This window comes from Protobothrops mucrosquamatus, unplaced genomic scaffold (genome assembly GCF_001527695.2).
Source record: "Protobothrops mucrosquamatus isolate PMUCROS unplaced genomic scaffold, P.Mucros_1.0 scaffold415, whole genome shotgun sequence".
NCBI lineage: Eukaryota > Metazoa > Chordata > Lepidosauria > Squamata > Viperidae > Protobothrops > Protobothrops mucrosquamatus.
In genome coordinates, this window is record NW_015386744.1 from 326337 (window position 1) to 348872 (window position 22536).

Below are 22536 nucleotides of genomic sequence, written 5' to 3' on the forward strand. Positions count from 1 at the left end.
TCTTCCATAATTCTTTCTATTGTCAATGCAACTTTTGTTCAAGAAATGGAGTTTATAGTCGTGCCTTCTCTTTTGGCTTCCATTTCCCTCTACATAGATCGGTCTGCATTAATCTAAAGAAACTAGGTTATTTTTTTTACTGTACACCCAAAAGTAAGATTTAGTAAGATTCTCACCCTTGCCCTACTCGGAAGTACCCTGGTGGGCATCCACAGACATAACCACCTTCTGTATTGGAGCAACCGTAGCTGCAGGGAGCTTGAGTGGACCCACACTCGTTCACATCTTGGCACTGCCCGCTGAAGTGTTCAAAGTTATATCCAGTGGGGCACATGCATTTGTAACTTCCCAAGGTGTTGTGGCAGGATGCTCCACCGCAGATATGAGAACTGAGGCATTCGTTTTCATCTGGAAGACAAGCAAAGCAGGTTTGATCTTCATTCTAATAATTCTTGAGAAACTTAGTCATAACTATCTCGTTTATCTAAAAAATATCCTGCACACAAGTAGATTCAGGGGCATCCTGTCTATTTAAATCTCCATGACCTAGATGGGATTCCTCTCCTCTCTCTCCCCTCCTCTCTCCTCTCCTCTCCTTTCTTACCTATCCTCTCCTTCCTCTCCTCTCCTCTCCCCTCCTCTCCTCTCTTCCCTATCCTCTCCTTCCTCTCCTCTCCTCTCCCCTCCTGTCCTGTCCTCTCCTCTTTTCTCCTCTCCTTTCTTACCTATCCTCTCCTTCCTCTCCTCTCCTCTCCCCTCCTGTCCTGTCCTCTCCTCTTTTCTCCTCTCCTTTCTTACCTATCCTCTCCTTCCTCTCCTCTCCTCTCCCCTCCTGTCCTGTCCTCTCCTCTTTTCTCCTCTCCTTTCTTACCTATCCTCTCCTCTCCTCTCCTTTCCTCCCTCCTTTCCTCTCCTCTCCTCTCCTCTCCTGTCTTCAAATCACTGGTGACTGCTGGTGACCGCCTGAACAAGTCCATGCAATTTTCTTGGCTAGATTTCAAAAGTGATTTGTCATTGCTTCCTTCCTAGGGCTGAGAGCCAGTGAGTGGCCCAAGGTCACCCAGTTTACTTTGTGCCTAAGGCAGGACTAGAACTCACAAGTCTCCATTTCTAGCCTGGTGCCTTATCCACTATATCAAGCTGGCTCTGTAACTAAATGATTATTCCTTATGCCTGGGTTATGATTTGTCATGTAATTCTCATCCAATTCATGGGGTGTGCAAAATATTTGCGCTCATGCCAAAACTGTTGAATGCCTTTCCTTTTCAACACCTAGTTAAACAGTCATATGTAGTTAAATGAAGATAAACGAACAGCTAATTTTTACAACGATTTGCAAAATTTATATTCATTGTTTATCTAATAAGGCTAATTAAAAACTTGTCTGAAATGAATGCAGCCAATAATTTACAGAGCGATGCATATAGTACTGGATTCAATCTTAGTCATATATCTTCCAGATGTGTTGACTTCAGCTCTGAAAATTCTCATAAATGGCATTATTGTCTGGAGAATTCGTCAACTTTAAGTCACATAACTGGATGGTGCTGAGTTTGAGGAAACTTGGTGAAACAATATTAAATGATTTATTTTAGAAATTCTCATAGGTTGAAGCATTTGCAAGTTCTTCCTTTGAACGAAGCAAGATTTATATTTTAAAACATTTACGTGAAATATAAATCAATGGGCCTAGTATTTTACACACGAAGCAATTCTACTGGACTGTGAAATAAAGCAGCCCACTAGAATTATTTAATAAACTGATTTATTATGCGACATAAACTATATTTTTTCCCAACTGTTACAGTACCCAAGGTAGTTTACAACTTTCAAAGGGAACAATGAAAAAGAAGTGACATTAGGTTGCTTATCAATTTGATTCATACACTTGTATGTTATTTGCTTACTTGTCTTTAAGAATTGTGTGTGTTATATCTATATTGTTACTTTACCATTTTGTTACCTGCTGTTAAAACTCTCCTTACTTTACCTGTTTCCTTCTGTCAATCTACATTATGAGGTCTGGCAAATGGATGAAGATAATAACTCAGTAAAAAAAGGTTTTAAAATAATAAAAGTATTATCCATAAGTTATGGATGGGAATCAGAGGCAGAGATATGATTATCCTGCCTGGGGCTAATTAATGGACTTGTGACTGAATGGAAATTTGATCTGGGAATTGATTAGCTCATTTATGGCTCTGAAACAGAACTAATTCTAGGTCAGACTTGAAGCAGTAAGAAGAACAGCTGGAGATTCATTTTTCTTTCCTCTATATTTAATGCAACTTGAATGTGAGTTTAGCACATGAAACGTGTTGAGAGGGGAAGAAATTGTGTGTCAAAGCACAAATGAGAAAATACTGAGGAAAAAAGGGAGAGTTTTTAAAAAGTATATAAAATGGCGTGGAAGAAAAAATTCAGTTTTACATACACACACACACACACACCACTGTCTTCTTCCAAAAAGCTTTTTCAGCTTCATAGTTTAGTCTACAGTTCTGGGATTTAAGCCCTGCTTAATTTTTTGAGCCCTGCCAATGTCAACCAGACTGCACACGATTCAGTGCAGGGATGGCACCATCAGGTTTGATTCGCAAAACCAGAACAATTATGGTGTTCTGGTACAGGCAAGTCCTCGACTTACAACAGTTCATTTAGTGATCATTCAGAGTTACAATGACACTGAACAAAAGGGACTAATGGCTACTTTTCACACTTATGACCAATGCAGCCTCCCCAGGGTCACGTGATCAAAATTCAGACGCTTGGCAAGTGACTCCTATTTACGACGGTCGCAGCGTCCCGGGGTCATGTGATCCCCTTTTGTGACCTTATGACCAGCAAAGTCAATGGGGGAAGCCAGATTCACTTAACCGTGTTAGTAACTTAACAGGTGCAGCGATTCACTTTACAGCTGTGGCACAAAGGGGGCAAAATTCGCTTAACAAATGTTTCACTTGGCAAGAACAATTCTGGGCTCAATTACTGTCGTTAAGTCGAGGATTACCTGTAATAATGAAACTCAGCAAAACCTGAAAAGGGCCAATTAAACACTTAACTTAAGCCATACGTGTCTTTCTTTCTAAGCCAATCTTTCAGAAAAGAAAAGCAGGCTGGAATAACTTTCCAATTCCTTTTTTGTACTGAAAAGTCCATGTTCCCAACAGGCAACTGTGTATTAAGTGTCAGCCAGTTTTCTTAACCCTAACTAAAACCAGAAACCTCCCTTAGAGCTGGGCCACAATAAAAAGAAAATGACAGGTTTTTTTATATATACCCATATATCCATATCTATAAATCTATATCTATATATTTATATCTATCTATCATCTGCCTATCCTGTCTGTCTGTCTGTCTGTCTGTCTGTCTGTCTGTCTGTCTGTCTGTCTGTCTGTCTGTCTATCTATCGGGCCATAATAAAAAGAAAAAGACAGGTTTTATATACCTATATCTATCTATCTATCTATCTATCTATCTATCTATCTATCTATCTATCTATCTATCTATCTATCTATCTATCTATCTGCTGGGCCACAATAAAAAGAAAAAGACTATATAAAGTAAACCAGGCCAAACAATGGTCAATTGTCACATTTTGAGTATGTACCTCCAGGGGAAAAAACTGCTGTTAGAATTAACCAATTAAATTAGGTGCAGTACTGGAAATAACCCCCTAAAATGAGTTTCCTAATTAAAATTGGTTTTAGAATATTCAGGCTGCATCGCAGGAATAAGATTCAAGTTTCATTTTGCATGCCTCGGAAAGCAGCTCAGGAGAATTTCTTTCGGTTCTATTTGTGAATTAAGGAAAGCAATTTTCTCTAATTAGCAGTCTTATTTGCAAATGGCAGAAACGCTGATCAGCCTTAGATTCAGAACAAGAAACAGAATGTGCCAATCAAGGTGCTGACTGGCACCTTTAAAGTCCTACATGTTGTTATTACCGGGGACCGATGCTTTTCTGAATTTTCCCTAACGACCTTGCCCATTACAGTTCTAGCTAGGCAAAGGGGCTTCCTTGACAATCACACGTGTTTTCCAAAACTGTACAGGAAATTACTCTGAATCGACTAAACTGGGCCTCCAACCACAATCCTCCAAGCCAACATCTAATTGCTAACTCAATAATGGACTTGCGCGCTCAGACATTAAAAACGAGACTTGCCAACACATTGGTTCCACTGATAATGTTGGAGATACCCTTGTGGGCAGCTACACCTGTATCCTCCAATGATATTCTGGCAGCCATGCTGGCACCGGTGATTTCCATCACACTCATCAACATCTGTAACAAAAAAAAAGCATCGATGGGAACAGTTTGGATTATTTTGCTGGGAAAAAAACAGTGCCACCCTCCAAGATTCTCATGCAACGCCTGCAGGGATAGAACTAGCGGTTTACTTGACGTGCATTCGCTAACACGCAGGAAAAGGTAAAAGAGCAGAAAGTCATATAAGTTCTCAGGAGATGTACCTTCGCAGGCGGCACCCGTTTGGTCCAGTGAAAAGCCCCGCTGACATTCACACGCGAAGCTTCCAGGAGTGTTTTGACAAACACCCTTTGATCCACAAAGGTTGATGTCAGTGGCGCATTCGTTGTTATCTAAAATGAATACATATGGATATTAGCCGATCTGTCCTTTTGTGTTTATTTTGTGTGTACATTTTGAGGAAGGCTACGGGAGAATTTCTACAAGGAAAGAAAGAGAAGGAGGGACACTTTGGGCTAGTGGTTAAAACACCACGCTAGAAAGATGGGAGTCCATAAGGTCCATAAGCCACCTGGGGGATTTTGAGCCAATCACCAGGAGACGGTGAGTTCTAGTTCCACCTTAGGCATGACAGCCAGCTGGGGGATTTTGAGCCAATCACCAGGAGACTGGGAGTTCTAGTCCCGCCTTAGGAATGAAAGCCACCTGGGGGATTTTGAGCCAATCACCAGGAGACTGGGAGTTCTAGTCCCGCCTTAGGCATGACAGCCAGCTGGGGGATTTTGAGCCAATCACCAGGAGACTGGGAGTTCTAGTCCCGCCTTAGGTATGAAAGCCAGCTGAGGGATTTTGAGCCAATCACCAGGAGACGGTGAGTTCTAGTTCTGCCTTAGGAATGAAAGCCAGCTGAAGGATTTTGAGCCTATCACTAGGAGCCGGTGAGTTCTAGTTCCCCTCTAGGAATGAAAGCCAGCTGGGGGATTTTGAGCCAATCACCAGGAGACGGTGACTTCTAGTCCCACCTTAGGCATGATAGCCAGCTGAGGGATTTTGAGCCAATCACCAGGAGATGGTGAGTTCTAGTTCCCCTCTAGGAATGAAAGCCAGCTGGGGGATTTTGAGCCAATCACCAGGAGACGGTGACTTCTAGTCCCACCTTAGGCATGAAAGCCAGCTGGGTGACTCTGGGCCAGTCCCTCTCTCTTAGCCAAACTCATTGCACAGAGTGGTTTGTTGTGGAGAAAATAGGAGGATGAAGGTGTGTTGATATTTCTGGCCACTCACCAATACATGCTGAATGATGTTGAGTAAAACCAGGAGGACATTTGCACGTAAAACCTCCGATAGTGTTGACGCAAAGAAACTGGCAGTTGTGTTGCTTGGTTGCACATTCATCAAGATCTGAAAGGAGAGCAAAAATTCATGTGTTCAGGTCTTGCTCCTCCTCAGGACAACATGATAACCTACTGCAACTATCTATGCAATTGTAGCATGCATCGTATCAAACAGAATTACAGAATAACACAGAATACAGAACAATACAGAAGAACTATCATGCCAGCCATGGACAAATCCTGAATAGGATTCACAACTCGCATGGCATCTGTATTTATACTCACTGTATAAATGCAGCATTGTATCCTCCCCTCGGCGTGACTGCGAGATCCCAGGTCAAACTGGCGATCATATTGTGACTGGTTATAAGCTGAGGCCATATACCGGTCCAGCATATGGTTATTTTTTATATAAACAATGCTGCACTTTGACGGTTAGATGGCCTAGTCCAGGGGTCTCCAACCTTGGCAACTTTAAGACTTGTGGACTTCAACTCCTAGAATTCCCCAGTGGGCCTAAAATACTATTCTGGACTTTCTTTTAAGTTTAATGGGATGGATATGAGGAACGGTTGCTGGAATTGAGTATGTCTAGTTTAACAAAAAGAAGGACGAGGGGGGACATGATAGCAGTGTTCCAATATCTCAGGTGCTGCCCCAAAGAAGAGGGAGTCAAGCTATTCTCCAAAGCGCCTGAGGGCAGGACAAGAAGCAATGGATGGAAACTGATCAAGGAGAAAAGCAACTTAGAACTAAGGAGAAACTTCCTGACAGGTAGAACAATTAATCAGTGGAACAACCTGCCTCCAGAAGCGGTGAATGCGCCAACACTGGAAGTTTTTAAGAAGCGACTGGACAGCCATTTGTCCGAAATGGTGTAGGGTTTCCTGCCTGAGCAGGGGGTTGGACTCGATGACCTCCAAGGTCCCTTCCAACTTTATTATTATTATACCCATGATCACAGAAAGAATAACAGAATAACAGTACCCTGCTCAAGCAGGAAACCCTATACCAGGGGTAGGCAACCTTGGCTCTTTTATGACTCGTGGACTTCAACTCCCAGAATTCCTGAGCCAGCCACGCTGAGGAGAAATGGAGAAGTTTCCAAGCTGAGCCGTGCTGGCTCAGGAATTCTGGGAGTTGAAGTCCACGGGTCATAAAAGAGCCAAGGTTGCCTAGCCCCGCCCTATACCATTTGAGACAAATGGCTGTCCAATATCTTCTTAAAAGACCTCAGTGTTGAAGCACCCACAATTTCTGAAGGCAAGCCGTTCCACTGCTTAATTGTTCTCGCTGTTGGGAAGTTTCTCCTTAGTTCTAGGTTGAATCTCTCTTAGATAAGCTTCCCCTGTATAATAGTTACTTCCTTTTCTCCATCTTATTTGTTTGTTTGTTTTCGCTTCTTATACTACTTACTTATTTTCCAACCTGGGCCTGAAGCAAAATGGATGGGTTGTTATAAATACAAATCTAAAGATCGGTCATTTTCACCTTTGCAGCTTCTGCCATCTTCCTGCAAGATGTATCCTTTGGGACACGAGCACTGATAGCTCCCCTCCGTATTTTTGCAGATAAAATTGCAAGGCTTTGGAGACAGGTTGCATTCGTTCAGATCTGAAGTCAAAGAAATCAACATTGTTCGCTGAGATGAATGAAAAAAAAAGAGGAATTGACAATAACGGGTACAGATACGGCCACAGTTTTCGGACCGGGCTTTCCATTGCTAAGCAAGGTGGTTGTGAAATGAGTTGCCTTCGATTTTACAAACTTTTTTTTGTGTGTGTATGTGTGTGCCAGGATTGTTAAGTGAATCGCTGTAGTTGTTCAGTGTAACATGCTGTTGTGAAGTGAATCTGGCTTGCGCCATTGACCTTACTAGCCAGAAGCCCGTTGGAAAGGTCTCCAATTCGAATGGTCGCTAAGACAAGGTCGTTACGTCAAGGGCTACCTTTAATTGGCCTTTTTATTAAAAAAAAAAAGAATCCACTAAGGTTGATAAAACAAAATAGCAAAGTTCTAACAGTGCGATCAATGTATTAAAATAGATTTCTTTCTTTTTTTTTTAAAAAAAAAAGAGGTTTAAAAATTCCTAGGATGAAGGCTTCAAACTAAACGCCCAGATTCAGGTATTTGAGATGGGCGCCACTATTAAATTAATTAATTAATTGATTAATTAATTAATCTGACGCCAAGGGCCATTATAGAGAGCTTCTCCAATGACTGAAGCATCCTCTCTAGCTTTGCAAAAAGGGCGCCCAATGCCTGCATTTCGCAGGAAGGGACCGGTGAAACCGAGTTGGAAGCCGACAACGCACCTATACAAAGTGTGCCCGTTATATCGGTGGTATAGCCTTCCTTGCAGGTACAGTGGTACGATCCTCTCTCATTGACACATTCTCCGTTCCGACAAACGTCGTGAATCACCTTGCACTCATCGATATCTGCAATTGAAGAAAAAGAACTATATAAAAAAGCAAAACTGAAGGGGAGAAAAAAAACCCCCAAAACACTGTCTCTGAGATTTGCGTTATTCGGATGCTTTCATGGTGTGTGTGTGGGGGGGGGGGGGAACACAGCTGACCAATGAAAAGAGATCATCCTCCATTTTGGAATCTTATTCAAAATGCTGAAAAGGCGGTTACAATTACGAAAAGGGCAGGATTGACCCAACCACCACTATACTGGACTCTGGTTGAGCATCGTTCCTTAAATAGTGTTGGAAGTAAAACTCCTAAGCGGGCACTGAACAGAAGCAGAGAGTTAACCAGCGACAGAAATGATAGTGAGGATCTCAAAGCACTTGTTGACTTTGCAAACCACTTCCCCCACCGGATCTCTCAAACTAAAAACATGAGATCTGCTGCGTTGCAATCTGGAATCCATTGCTAGCTATGCCAACAATAAAGACACATATTTCATTACTAAAAATTGATATTTGGGGAAGGTTAAATTTCCAAAGAATCCTTGTTCTGGAACCTGCTGGGTGTTTTTTTTTTCCTCCTACCTTCTCCGGTAGTGGTCAATCCACGGCCATACGGACACAGCTTCTTAAAGCCGATGGTGCCAGGGAACGGGCAAATTTCACACCCGGGTCCCCATCCTCGCCCGCCGTCGCAGCAGCACTCGGATTTGGTCACCGGATTCCTGTTGCTCGAGTCAATCTGACACATGCTATGGAGGATTTCGGTGAAGCAGTAGCCTTCTCTGATGTCTGCGAAGAAAAAGGATGTTGATTGGAAAACACCAGAAGAAAAACTCCTAGCCAATGGAGAGCAGGATAGGGAGTTGGAAGCAGGCATATAAAAGAAAGAGCATACTTAGCCGTAATTAGGAATTGGAGCAGAAGAAATAAGGAAGTCAGGCAGCAGTAAGAAAGAACGCATGATGTCTGAAGGAAGAAAAGAGAAGAAAGGACACTGAGTGAAGGGCGGGGGGAAATAGGGAACTCTGCCCTGGTGATCAAATCTTGAGAAAGAAAAGAGGGAGATCCGAGTTTAGAATATTCCAAAGGACTGTTACGCAACAGCAGAACAATTCAGAGCTGGTTCATATGTAAAGGAGAGGAAAAAAAATCAGCGTTAACTGGGTAGGTCCGCTTCAAATGGACCATCTTCCTAAATCCAGTTTACAGCTCCATTTCTGTTTTATTTATTTATGAAATGGATTCATTTATTTATGAAATGTATTTGCCGCCCAGCTCGTATTTAATGACTTTGGGTGGCATTTCTAACCAGAGATCTTATGTGTATTGTGTAGGGAGGAAGGTGCTGTGTATGTGTGTGCAGTAGACACGTGTGGGTGAAAAGACCCGGATGGCTCCATGAACCACCAGATCTGTAGAGAGGCCTTTTCCACACCGTACCGCACCAACAAATTTGAAACCCAAGGCTACCAGTTCATACAGGTAGTCCTTGCCGTAGGACCACAATGTAGGCCAAATTGTTGTGAGTTTTGCCCCATTTTATGACCTTTTTTGCCACAAATGAATCACTGCAGTTGTTAAGTTAGTGATACAGTTGTTCTGTGAATCTGGCTTCCACGTTGATTTTGTCAGGAGGTCGCAAAAAGTGATCACATGACCCTGGGACGTCATAAATACATGCCAGTTGCCAAGCATCTGAATTTTGATCACGTGACCACAGGGATGCTACGACGGTCTTAACTGTGAAAAAGAGTCATTAGTCATTCTTTTCAATGCTGTTGGAACTATGAACAGACACTAAATGAATGCTTGCAACTCAAGGACGACCTATATATTCAGTTGCTATTTTTTAAGTACTGTACTGAATAACAGTGAGTACACTTGTTTCAAGTTGCCCACCATTAATTTTGTGACACTACACGTTTCACAATGCTTCTACCACTGAAAGAGCTCTATTTCGTTGCCCTCCTGTTCTTTCCTTCATATCCAGTAAAGTTCTGCAGTGATGGAAGACAATGGATTTTAATGTAAGTTTCATTTATGTGCTCATTCTTATCAGAGTTTGCAAGCTCAGGGAATATAACAAACAAGGAATTAAGAATATTTATTTCCACCCACCCACCCATCTTAATTTTGTATCATTCTAAATGCTTACCTAGGCATTCATTCTGGGCTTCGTTGACAAGGAAACCATCTTCACATTCACAACGGTAGCTTCCCTGTGTATTTATACACCGTCCGTTTTCACACAACCCAGGTTTCGATTGACACTCATTTTCATCTGTTTTAAAGATATGTCCAAATGCAACATTAGCTTACCGAGTTCAACGTTTAGCAGAAGAAACAAAATACCCCAACCCCATTCATCCCAAAATAATGAATTACTTGTATCCTTTAAAAGGGCAATAAAAATATGTGATTACTACAAACGGAAAATAAAGATAACTAAGATCAAACCCTATCGTCTTATCTATACGAGTTTTTAAACTCTTAAATCAGAAAACAAATCCCCCCTGGAAATAAAGAGCCATAGTGGCACAGTGGTTAGAATGCAGTAGTGCAAGCTAACTCTACCCACAGCCAGGAGTTCGATCCTGACCGGTTCAAGGTCCATCTTTCCGATGTCTATAAAATGAAGACCCAGATTGTTGGAGGAAATATACCGACTTTAGAAATGGTCTAAACCATATTAGACCATGCTGTAAAGTACTATGAAGTGGTATATAAGGCTAAGTGCTATAAACGTGAAAACTGAAATAACGAGTTTTTCAACAGTCACTCACCTATGCAACCTTCGCCATCTGGTCTACGCTGGAATCCTGGACCACATATGCACATGTATGTACCTATCAGGTTTTTACACGTCATTTGCTTCGAGTCGCAGTCATGAATTCCTTCTTCACATTCATTCTGATCTGAAAGTATTACAGATATTGGATATTGATGAAAAGAAATGGAAGCTCTCCATATGTTTAGAAGCACAATCCTCAAAATATTGATGTTTTTATATAAAAGCAGGGAGCTTGTTTCTACGTTCCTTTGGAAGGAACAGTGTTAAAATGATTTTCCATCACCAGAATTAAGGAGGGGAATGCAAGTGAAATTCAGAAAGTCCCGCTGAGGTTTTTAATCCCTGAAATTCAATATCCTGTGATATACGTACAATGAACGAAAACTATTTTTAAAAAGTTAGGGAAGGGTTAGGGTAAGATAGATTGCCTTCTTTTTATTTGCAGATGTTCCTCATCACAACACGCACGTCATGATTAATGAGGTAAGTTTTGCATTCGTTTTCTCTTCCTCCGTTAAGTAAGAAGCAGCTTTTTATGGTTCCACAAAATTGGAACCATTAGTCTCTTAAGAGTATTTTTTCAGTTTCACAAGAAAAGACCCAGCTTCGTTAAAGATGAGACTTTAATTGATACTGTTCTAATCCATTTAGTCTTAGTTTTACAACTAAGATCTAATTTGGTTTAGCGGTTAAGGCATTAGACTAGAAATTGGGAGATCGGGAGTTCTAGTGCCGCATTGGCAAGAAATCCAGCTGGGTGACTAGAAGGGACCTGGAGGTCTTCTAGTCCAACCCCCTGCTCAGGCAGTAAACCCTATACCATTTCAGACAAATGGTTGTCCAATCAGTTCTTTAAAACTTCCAGTGTTGGAGCATTTACAGCTTCTGGAGCTAAGTTGTTACACTGGTTAATGGTTCTCACTGTCAGGAAATTTCTCCTTAATTCTAGGTTGCTTCCCTCTTTGACTGGTTTCCATCCATTGCTTCTTGTTCCTGCCTTCAGGTGCTTTAAAGAATAGGTTGACCCCCTCTTCTTTGTGGCAGCCCCTGAGATATTGGAAGTCTGCTATCATGTCTCCCCTAGGCCTTCTCTTCATTAAATTAGACATACCCAATTCCAATACCGAACATTAATTAAGACCCCATAATGTGGTTATTATTTGTCTAGATTGGCTTGGCTTTTCATTTAGGTCTTATAGAATGTTGTTGTATTGCATTTAAATGTTGTCAGCCTGCCCTACCAGGTCTGAAAAACCTTGCCAAGAAAACTGTAGGGACATGTCCAAGCAGTCTCCAAGAATTGGACATGATTGGATGGAAGGGAAAAAAAAGTCTACAATCGGCTGAATTTTTATACAGTCAGGATTTTACCTTTGCACATTCGCTTGTCTTCTCTGAGTACATAACCAGCAGGACATTTGCACTCATAGGAGCCATAGGTGTTCACACATCGGAAGGCGCAGAGGAGAGGATTCTGAGCGCATTCATTCACATCTGTATAAATAAGCACAACAGTCATTTGAGGAACAAATGAATCCCATCGGGAAAACAATAGGTGCGCCAAGAAACAGACGTACAGAATATAGAAATGGGTTCTTTTCTAGAAGAAAACATTTTTTCTCTGTGCTGCAAGTATAGAATATAAATAGTAGACTTGGGCACCAAATATGAGTTGTTTTATTTAACCTTTGCCACTGTTGGGAGGAGATATACGAGGTCTGGAGTAAAATACGATTTGCCTCTAATGCAGAGATTGGATTAAAAAACCTATAGGCTCCTATCAGGAAGACAATTGGACTATTGAAAAGCATAAAACAGAACAGGGTTTCTCAATCTTGGCAACTTGAAGATGTGCGGATTTCAACTCCCAGGATCCTTGGAGTTGAAGTCCACACATCTTCAAGCCGCCATGGTTGAGAAACACTGAAATAGAAAATTGAAGTGATGTGTGCCTAATTTCCTAAAAAGTCTCATTTACCTTCACATGTCACCATGGGTCCTGGCTCAAAACCTTCTTCACAAGTGCATTCAAAACTTCCAATGATGTTCTTGCACGTTCCATTTCCACACGGAGCTCCAACCGCACATTCATCAGTGTCTACAATCAATAAAAGCAATTGGAAACACAACTGGCGTTAACTTCAGAAAATTACAGTATTGAAAAAAAAACAAGGAAACAGTAGAGAGACAGGATTGACTTAGCCCTAGAAAGCTTAGGATTTCTAATGATAGGGTATCTCTGCTCACCGACACATTCAGACCCTTGAAGCAGATAGCCAAAAGGACATTCACAACGGAAGGAGCCATCGGTGTTGATGCACTGTCCATTCTTACAGTTGTCGGGATCTTGACACTCATCCGCATCTTAGTCCCCATATTAAGCAGGCAGGAAGACGAAAGGGAAAAAAAAGAAACAAACAATCTTGTTTCAAACAGTCCCAATATAATTACTAAATACAAGATGAGCAGCAGTAAAATACCAGCCTAACATATTTTGTGCCAATCTGTTGTCCCCTGAGAAATGTTTATAGTGTTTTATGCAGGAACTCTGCAAGGTCCCTCTTAGAGTTTCTGCTACAACAGAAAATAAGCAGAATATAACAGAAAAGAGCAGAAATAGCAGGAATCTTCTCAATATAATACGTATTGAGACATATTGAGACGAACATCCAAACATCTCCCCTTGGAGAGAATGGGTAGGAACTAGATCTAAAAACTTCATGGTTTTCCAGTGCTGACAGTTTATTTGTTTCAAAAGCAAGGGACGTGCTCTAATTAATAAACAAGAAAGGCATGAAAATCACTAAGAACATCAGAATGATTTTTAGATGTGATAAAAAGGGTATCTTAAATGAATTAATGAGGAGGAACATCAGAGTACAATAATATCGCAAGCTAAGTTGACTTACCAATGGGCTCGCCGCCTGGGCCAACCAAGACGCCAACTCCGAACGGGCAAATCTGCTTATAAGCTTCTGTAAATCAAATACAAATATGAAATGTAGAAAACCAACCACATTCTTTGTTTCAGAAAGTACATGTAAACCAGACTCCAGTTTGTTTTTTTGAATATTCTTGTCAATGGCCACAGGACCTTTCCTGCCTACTGCACCATTTAGAAATATAAAATATCCATTTGATCAGTCTGAAGAAAAGTCAGGCTATACAAGCTTGGTCTTTCTCTGAAAATAATTCATCTCTCCTTTCACTTAATATCATGCACTGCAGTAAACCGTACAAGAGGTCTTATATGTACCGTGTGCTTCCTCTGGGCAAAGTTCACAGGGATCGCCCCATCCTTGTCCTTGCATGTTGCAGCAGCATTCTTGCTTAGAATGATTTCGGGACTTGGGGACCGAACATTTTCCATCTTCAAATTTAGTGAAGCAGTAGCTCACCCTCAGATCTAAATAATTTAAGAACATGACATCCGTTAAGGCTTTGATTAAAAAGAGATTTTCACTGAAAGCACGAAGAATGTCTTACCAATTAATTACAATGCTACCTTGGTACTCAACTGCTTTGAAACTCGCCAAATTTGATACTCAACGTATTTTGATATGAAAATTTTGTCCCGGTATTCATTGTTTGTTTGGTACTCAATGCATAAGCTAGAACTTGTTGGTTGTCTACATTATTCCTTGTGGGGGGAAATTGTTTGGTACTCATTATTTTGGTACTCATTGCACCTCATGGAACCAATTAACTATGAGTACCGAGGTACTCCTGTACTGATGGGTAAAATACAGTGTACTGAAGTTCTCCATACATGGAAGGACCTTTTCTCTGGGTTTGTTTTGGAATTGACCACTCTGCTGAGCCCCGAAAGTTATTTTGTGAATGGACCAATTCCATTCATAGCATCTTGAATATCTATAACACCTTCCTTATATCCCAAAAAGGCATATACTCTGCTCTTACAACCATTACTGAGAATGTCTACATTCATTCCAATCATGTGTTGCTTATATTGATTTATTATCAGTTAAATAATAATCAGTTATATGATTATCAGTTGCTACTGACTGCACTAAGTAGTTATTTAAATTTATTTATTAAATTTCTATGCCTCCCATCTCCCTACAAGGAGGCAGTTTATGTAGCTACTTTGATACATATGAAGCACATCATTGCTTAAATTGTGAAGGAAATATTGAATGATGGACAAGCGACATTTTCCTTTACCATCTCTTCTCTTACGGTTATTTCAAAATGAATGGAACTATTGGTCCCACTTATCTTGAAATAATAAAGATACACCTAGTTCCATTTATCTTTATATCCTAGTATTACTTCTGAAGGTTGAAGGGGAAAACAGAAGCTTTCATATTGTGAATTTCTGGCCTTCAGAATCTCACGGAAAGCTTTTTTTTTTTTTTAGAGCTCTGAGATTCTCAATTCCATTCTTAAATTTAAAACTGCAACTAATTCCATTCTTAAATTTAAAACTGCAACTAAAGAGAGTACTGCTTTCTATTAATCATCAGCCCAAGACCAGATCTTAGTAAAGGATGGAATTAACCCCAGGATTCCTTATCTACCACATTTAAGTGTACATTTCCGACAAACTCCAAAGAATAAGCACCTATCTGCATTTTCACTAAATGCCCTCATTTAGACTCTGGGGAGAGATAATTCAATTTAACAGTCATAAAATATTTGCCTAGCTATTCTGGTTTTAATAAATGAATCGACTATATTATTCTGTTTAATTGTTGCATTCCAATGCTATAACCACTAATCCCCAACAGCTGGAACAGCACGCAGTTTCCAATTAAATTCTAGTTCCAATTTTGCTACAGTTAACATGCTTGATCGAAGCTTCCAAGCTTCAGTTCTCACTTATTATTTTACACAACTTATAGATCATCAGTTTCCTGATGGCCTATAATTTCAGGGTTGGGTTTTTTTTTCCTCTAACCACCCCACCTCACCCCTTAAAAAATTCCTGGACAACTACAATAATTGAGAATTGGCTTTGAAGAACCTGAGAGAAGACAGTCTTTTGTATTCTTTCAAATTTCCAATGTGTCATTAATGATGGTTGATGTCATCCTCTTGAGGCAGGTCAGATCAAGATAAAGGCCCATCAGAGACTCCAAGAATGCTCTTTATTTATTAAGGGCGAATAACTGAACCTTGAAAGTCTGTCCAAGTTTCTCTCTGTCCCATCTTACACTAAACAAAATCAAAGGCAAGGGACATTCTCACTCTTCCTTCTCTACTCCACTGTGTAATTTTGGTCTTCACGTCATCCCTTCACAGCTTGCACATTCCTTCCCCAAAGCCAGCTCTACATTCCTTCATTTATTTATTTATTTATTTGACCTAGACTTTGGGTGGATCACAGCATAAGACATTTTATGGCCATGAAGCACATTGAGGGTATGAACATGGCCCAGTTATTGGGCAAGAACGATACAAGCCAGAAAGCCAGTTGTGAAGCAGCTTCAGTGTTGTGGTAGAAATGGATACTTATTTTGAATCTGAGTGGAAACTTGGGGGAATTTGCCTCCTTGCGAATATAGTAGTCCTTGACTTATGACCACAGTGAGCCCCAAATTTCTGTTGCTAAGCAAAACAGTGGCTAAGCATGTTTTGCCCCATTTTAACAACCTTTCTTGCCACAGTTGTTAATCTCTGCAGTTAGTAACAAGGTTGTTAAGTGTTGTGATTCCGCGCCAGCCTGTGATCCCGGTAGTTGAGTCTGAGGAATCAGAGGAGGAGGAGGAGGAGGAGGAGGAGGGGCCTGGAGAGCCATCAGAGTCGGAGGGAGGCTCTGATGAGCTTCAGGACTTACAAACTAATGAAGAGGCTGGTCCTTCCACTCGTGATCAAGCTGAGAGCCAGCTGTGCTGGGAAGCTGAGTCGGACTCAGAGGAAGCACAGCTGGAAGACCTCAGAGATGCTTGTAAACGTAGGCAGGTCACACGAGTAGGACAGAGGGAGGCAATGGGGTGACTCCAGGGAAGGAGGAGAAAGCAGTGAGAAGCCACGCCTTGGGGGCTGTGTAACAAAAAGGGAATGTGTGGGCAGGGCTGGTTGCTGGAGGCAATGTTTGCAAAGAACTTCAGAGTCAAGAGATCATGGTCTGTTTATTTTGCCTGTGAGTTATTTCCTGTTTGACTTTCCCTTTGGACAAGGTCTCCATTGGAAAAGTGTTCTGTTGCTTTTGTTTTCTGGGACAATGATCAGGTCTGTAACTCAAATAAAAAGGGTTTATTTTCCAGTCTACTGTTAAAAGAGGGGTTGTCTTTGTGAAGTAACAAAGACATACATAGACTGGGACAGAACATTAAGTGAATCTGACTTCCCCATTGACTTTGCTTGTCAGAAAGTCATAAAAGGGGATCCCATGACTCTGGGACACTGCAGTTGTCATATATACCGGCCAACTGCCAACTATCCAAATTTTGATCACGTGACCAAAGGGATGCTGCAATATTGGGTCATGTGAAAAATGGTCATAAGTCACTTTTCCCCCCCCCAGTGCTGTTGTAACTTCAAACAGTCATTGAACAAACGGCTGTAAGTCAAGGACTACCTATAATTGTACATTAATTAACAGGAAGCAAATATGACCACTTAAAGAAAAGAAGAAAGGGAAAAAATATGAGCTGAAATACAAAAGAAACTAAGTTTAATTATTTTCTCTTTGTTAATAAACAAGACCAAGACTTGCCCTATATTGACTATAATTGTGACAAGTAACTGCTTCAGATTGCTCTGTTTTTAAACATGTGGCAGACTTTTCAACTTTAAATTATCAAAAAGATTCAAGATATCCCTCTTGGAGAAGTATGAGATTTGTTCACTGAATTTGTAAGATTCATGTTGCCTTGATGATATTTTACCTGGAATGCAAATAAATTATTTCTCTTACATCTGTTTCCCTGTATTATTTGTCCTTAGTCTGATAAAACGCAATTAGTTTATGATTAGATCAGATCAGATTAAATCCTGGAATGGCTATCCCATTCTTTCTCTCGTCAAGTAGAGTTGTCCAAACTGCCTGTGAGAATTAAGATTGTGTGTGACCACAAAGGGATCTTCCGTGTCAAATAATTTAAGCCCTAAAACAGAGCAAAAACCGCAAATATCTAAAAGACACTTGGCAGCATCTCTGGCTGGCAAGAACAGAGGCTGAATGTAAGCCAATTGGTCATCCAGTTCACTGGACAGGGAATCAACACTGAGTTATATGTAAAAAAGTGTAACTTCAGTCAAAAAGTAAGAAAGAATACCTCCAGCAAACAATTCACTTCTTTCAGCAATCTATTGTGATTAACATTTGGTAAAAAGATAATTTATCAGATGAGGCTACCACGCTTAAATGAAGTTTGATACTATCTAATTGCTTTTTTAAAATAGAATGTGATTTCTGTGGTCAAAGAAAAAGACTATTGTTTTTTCTATTCTGTACCACTTGAATACAACAGAACCGAAAAAGCTTTAAAGTTGGCAATTTTGCCCATTCTTCATCAATTAAAGATTGAGTTTATGAACATACTAAAAGTTTGTTAGCTTTATTGCCTTAATGTATTAACAAGCGTCTATATTCCTATTGATGAATCTGGTATCATTTATTGTTGCCATTCCTTTACAAACAAGGATTAAAAAAGAAAACTAGTTTTTAATGTACCATCTTTTTAAAAGGTGTAGTTACAATAGAGAAAAATTAATCACTAGCTAATAAAGAACAGAAAAAAATATATTAAGAATTGTATAGGCTATGTGAAGAATCTCACATAGCAGGAGGATTTCAAACGAACTCCTTATCTTCCAATTGCTTTTTGAAAGATTGACTCAATTAACTTTAGAAGATTTGCTGAAAAGCAAAACAAAAAACCCTGCCAAGACAAGCTTAATCAAAATCCTTAATCATCTAAAAGCTGCTATCGTATTTTTGGGTTGAAAAAGAATATTTTCAAAATGGTAAGAATGAAAGAAATGAAACAATAACAGCAATAATACAGAATGACTTATGATTCTTGTTTTTTTACTGCAAGCATATGAAGCACCACTCTGATTAATGAATTGCTCTCCAATACTTCTAAGCCTTCAGATCTGAAAGTTTTAAACCATAAAATAATTACTGACAGCCAAATAAAGGGGGGAAAAGGATTCCTAAATTAAATTCTCATGGAATTCGTTTAAAGGACTTCCTTTAGAGCTGTTCAATAGGAAAGGATAAAACCACAAGGAGGAGATATATTTAATTTACTCAGTTACATTATACCACAAAATACTCCCCCCTTTTTTTCCTTCAACCCAAGTAAGCAATGCCAAACCACTAAGTAGTTTTGGAATTCTGATAAACTCCATCTTTAGCACAATTAATTATATTAACTGTGGGAGGAAGTAAGTAGACATTGCCAGAAGTTTGAAGTAGAGTCACCAGCCCAAAATCCTAGAAAGAGCCATTGTTTCTTCACTACAAAGTCAGAGATTCAGTAGAGTGAACCAATTAATGATTCCAAGACTGAACCTGCCTACAACTCCAGATATTGTATTGATTATTTAACATGTAGTTAGTGCTCTTAGGAATAGGATGCAAGTTGCAAATCTCTCTGCACTTATATGGAATAAATGCCACTCGATTTGGACTAATCGTGTTTAGAATTTCTCTGAAAAATAAGGTTGACAAGACAAACTGTTTATGCTATGTTTTCTGGGAATTATCATCATCCTGCTGATTTTGTGTTTGGTTTCAATCCTAGTTAGTCACAATTTGCTGCTTGGGTGACCATAACAAATTGGCTAAGTAAATAAATTTAAAAATAGCAATCATAGATACAAGTGTTTATGGAGCAGTGTAAGGAATCTACTGCTATAATGTACAGTTGACAGCAGAAATTTAGCATCTATATGAAATAAAATAAGAAGCTTACCTAGACATCTTTGTCCAGTAGAAGACACAATGAAACCTTCAGGACATAAGCAAGCAAAACTACCTAAAGTATTACTACAGGTTCCCAGGACACAGATATTTGCTTTTTCTTTACATTCATCAATATCTGTAAGGAAAGTATATTTAGAATTACATATAGATCTCACCTTCCCCACTCTCCACCCCGCCCTTCCCATGTGTCCTTAGGCTTTAATTGTACATGTATAGACATATTTTTATGACTCTAAGCCATCCAGAGTTATCCTATGGTAAGATGGGTGGCCAATAAATGTTATAAATAAATGTCATGAACAAACAAATAAATGTAAGCTGTATATTTCCTGGTGCAATTTTTGACTCTGCTATCAAGTTAGCCTCGGTTCTTTCTCTACAATAGATACCCTAAAAAAATGTACATTCTGGATTTAAACTATGAACCAACACTAATAATAATAATAAAGTTGGAAGGGACCTTGGAGGTCATCGAGTCCAACCCCCTGCTCAGGCAGGAAACCCTACACCATTTCAGACAAATAGCTGTCCAGTCTCGTCTTAAAAACCTCCAGTGTTGGCGCATTCACCGCTTCTGGAGGCAGGTTGTTCCACTGGTTAATTGTTCTAACTGTCAGGAAGTTTCTCCTTAGTTCTAGGTTGCTTCTCTCCTTGATTAGTTTCCATCCGTTGCTTCTTGTCCTGCCTCCAGGTGCTTTGGAGAATAGCTTGACTCCCTCTTCTTTGGGGCAGCCCCTGAGATATTGGAATACTGCTATCATCCTTCTTTTCATTAAACTAGATATACCCAATTTCAGCAACCGTTCCTTATATGTTTTAGCCTCCAGTCCCCTAATCATCTTTGTTGCTCTTCTCTGTACTCTTTCTAGAGTCTCAACGTCTTTTTTACATCGTGGTAACCAAAACTGGATGCAGTATTCCAAGTGTGGCCTTACCAAGGCCTTGTAAAGTGGTATTAATATTTCACGTGATCTTGATTCTCTCCCTCTATTAATGCAGCCTAGCACTGTGTTGGCCTTTTTGGCAGCTGCAGCACACGGCTGGCTCCTATTTAAATGATTGTCCACTAGGACTCCGAGGTCCCTCTCACAGTTACTACTATTGAGCAAGGTACCCCCTATACTATACCTGTACATTTGGTTTTTCTTGCCTAAATGTAGAACCTTATTTCATTTTGTTAGATAGCGCCCAGTCTGTCCAGGTCCTCCTGTATCTTAAGCCTGTCTTACCAGGAAAAGATCAAGATCACGTAGATTCTGAATGAGCCTCATTTGATGAGAAGTACCAGTTGGTGGGCATTTTATTGGCCAGAAGAGACCAATATTGCTTGCTATAAGCAATAGCAATAGCACTTAGACTTATATACCACTTCACAGTGCTTTACAGCCCTCTCTAAGCGGTTTTACAGAGTCAGCCTCTTGCCCCCAACAATCTGGGTCCTCATTTTACCGACCTCGGAAGGACGGAAGGCTGAATCAACCTTGAGCCGGTCAGGATCAAATTCCTGTGGGCAGAGGGCAGAGTTAGCCTGCAATACTCCATTCTAACCACTGCGCCACCATGGCTCTTGGCATTAAGATTAGAACAAGGGGTGATTTTTTGCCCTACTTTACGTCTTTTGACATCTAGAGTTCCTATTGCGTACCAACACACTTGTCGACATCTTCCAAGGCATATCCAGGGGGACAGATGCATCTGTAAGCGCCATCCAGGTTTTGACATGTACCAGGAGAACATTTACCAGGGTCTAACGCACACTCGTTGATATCTGTAAGAAAATAAACATAAACAAATGGATGAGTTCTTGTTACTTTCATATGTTTGAGTGCTACTCCTTTTGTTAGCAAAGTTTACACTTTTTTAAAAAAAAAACAAAAGAGAAAAACAAGGAGAAAAATGTTTTAAAAAATCATAGGCTAGAAAAGTTTTAACAATACAGAATTGTAATGCAAATTAACAAAAGTTTGTCGTAGATGTAGTTTGGGTTTTGAATGGAACATCACTTTTTCCAATACACTGTTTTCTCTTTATATCCCTAGAATTCCAATTTGTTTTTGACATAAATATGAAATGGATCAACAAGCTAGATAAAATGAAGCTTGTGCAAGGCTTTAAAAACGAGTGCTCCTCACTAATTTATAGGCAGATGAAGAAACAATTGTACACAATATACAAATACTGCGTATTTTCCTCCTGTAAATATTTTTACTGGGAGAGAAAGATGTTTATGTCTGTCTTAAATTCCAACTGTGTTATTAAAACATGATAAATAAAGATTCTAATCTGTGAGATAATTGTGAAGTTCAAAAAGGATTTTCTTTGTAAGGGACATTTTTGATATACTTAGAAAGCACTGAACAGAAATCTTTTGTAAACTGACCAACTGAAGAAGAATTAATTAAGAAAATTCTAGAGTGTGCAGAAATGGATAGATTGACTTTAAAGATAAAAGAGAAAGAAGACTCAGTGTATTTTAGAACATGGGATAATTTTTATCAATGGCTAGAAAAATGAGTTAGAGAGAAAGGAATGTGATATATAACTTTGAATATATATTAGCAAGAGGAAGACCATTGAGCAATTAATTAACATACTGTTTATGATAATTAACTATTACCATTGTTTTTTTAAAAAACACATGAACCCAAGACATTAGGCTGTTTGCTAAATATTGAGAAAGTGATTTGGAAAAACCCTAACCCCAACCCCAATCCTTATCCTAACCCTAACCCAAATCCCAACCCCAACCCCTCCTTATTCCTAGCCCTATAAAAACTAATTATATATTTATATATACTAATAAATAACAATAAGTGAACACCAGGGAAATTTAAAATCATTAAAAGTTTTAATAAAACATTAAAAATTTTAAAA

The 22536-nt window shown here is 39.7% G+C and overlaps 1 protein-coding gene across 1 annotated transcript in view; it reads right to left on the minus strand.

The window, feature by feature from the left end:
* Window positions 1–22536, minus strand: part of FBN1 (fibrillin 1) — a 149130-nt gene that overhangs the window by 4635 nt on the left and 121959 nt on the right. The window contains exons 47-62 of the mRNA XM_029284183.1: window positions 21308–21432; window positions 19652–19777; window positions 14017–14166; window positions 13670–13735; window positions 13008–13124; window positions 12739–12858; window positions 12132–12254; window positions 10753–10884; window positions 10125–10250; window positions 8552–8758; window positions 7863–7988; window positions 7039–7161; window positions 5498–5614; window positions 4477–4605; window positions 4169–4288; window positions 177–408 (exon numbers count right to left, since the gene is read on the minus strand). Of these exons, the coding sequence (XP_029140016.1) occupies window positions 177–408; window positions 4169–4288; window positions 4477–4605; window positions 5498–5614; window positions 7039–7161; window positions 7863–7988; window positions 8552–8758; window positions 10125–10250; window positions 10753–10884; window positions 12132–12254; window positions 12739–12858; window positions 13008–13124; window positions 13670–13735; window positions 14017–14166; window positions 19652–19777; window positions 21308–21432 (2139 nt within the window). The remainder of the gene's footprint in view (window positions 1–176; window positions 409–4168; window positions 4289–4476; window positions 4606–5497; window positions 5615–7038; window positions 7162–7862; window positions 7989–8551; window positions 8759–10124; window positions 10251–10752; window positions 10885–12131; window positions 12255–12738; window positions 12859–13007; window positions 13125–13669; window positions 13736–14016; window positions 14167–19651; window positions 19778–21307; window positions 21433–22536) is intronic.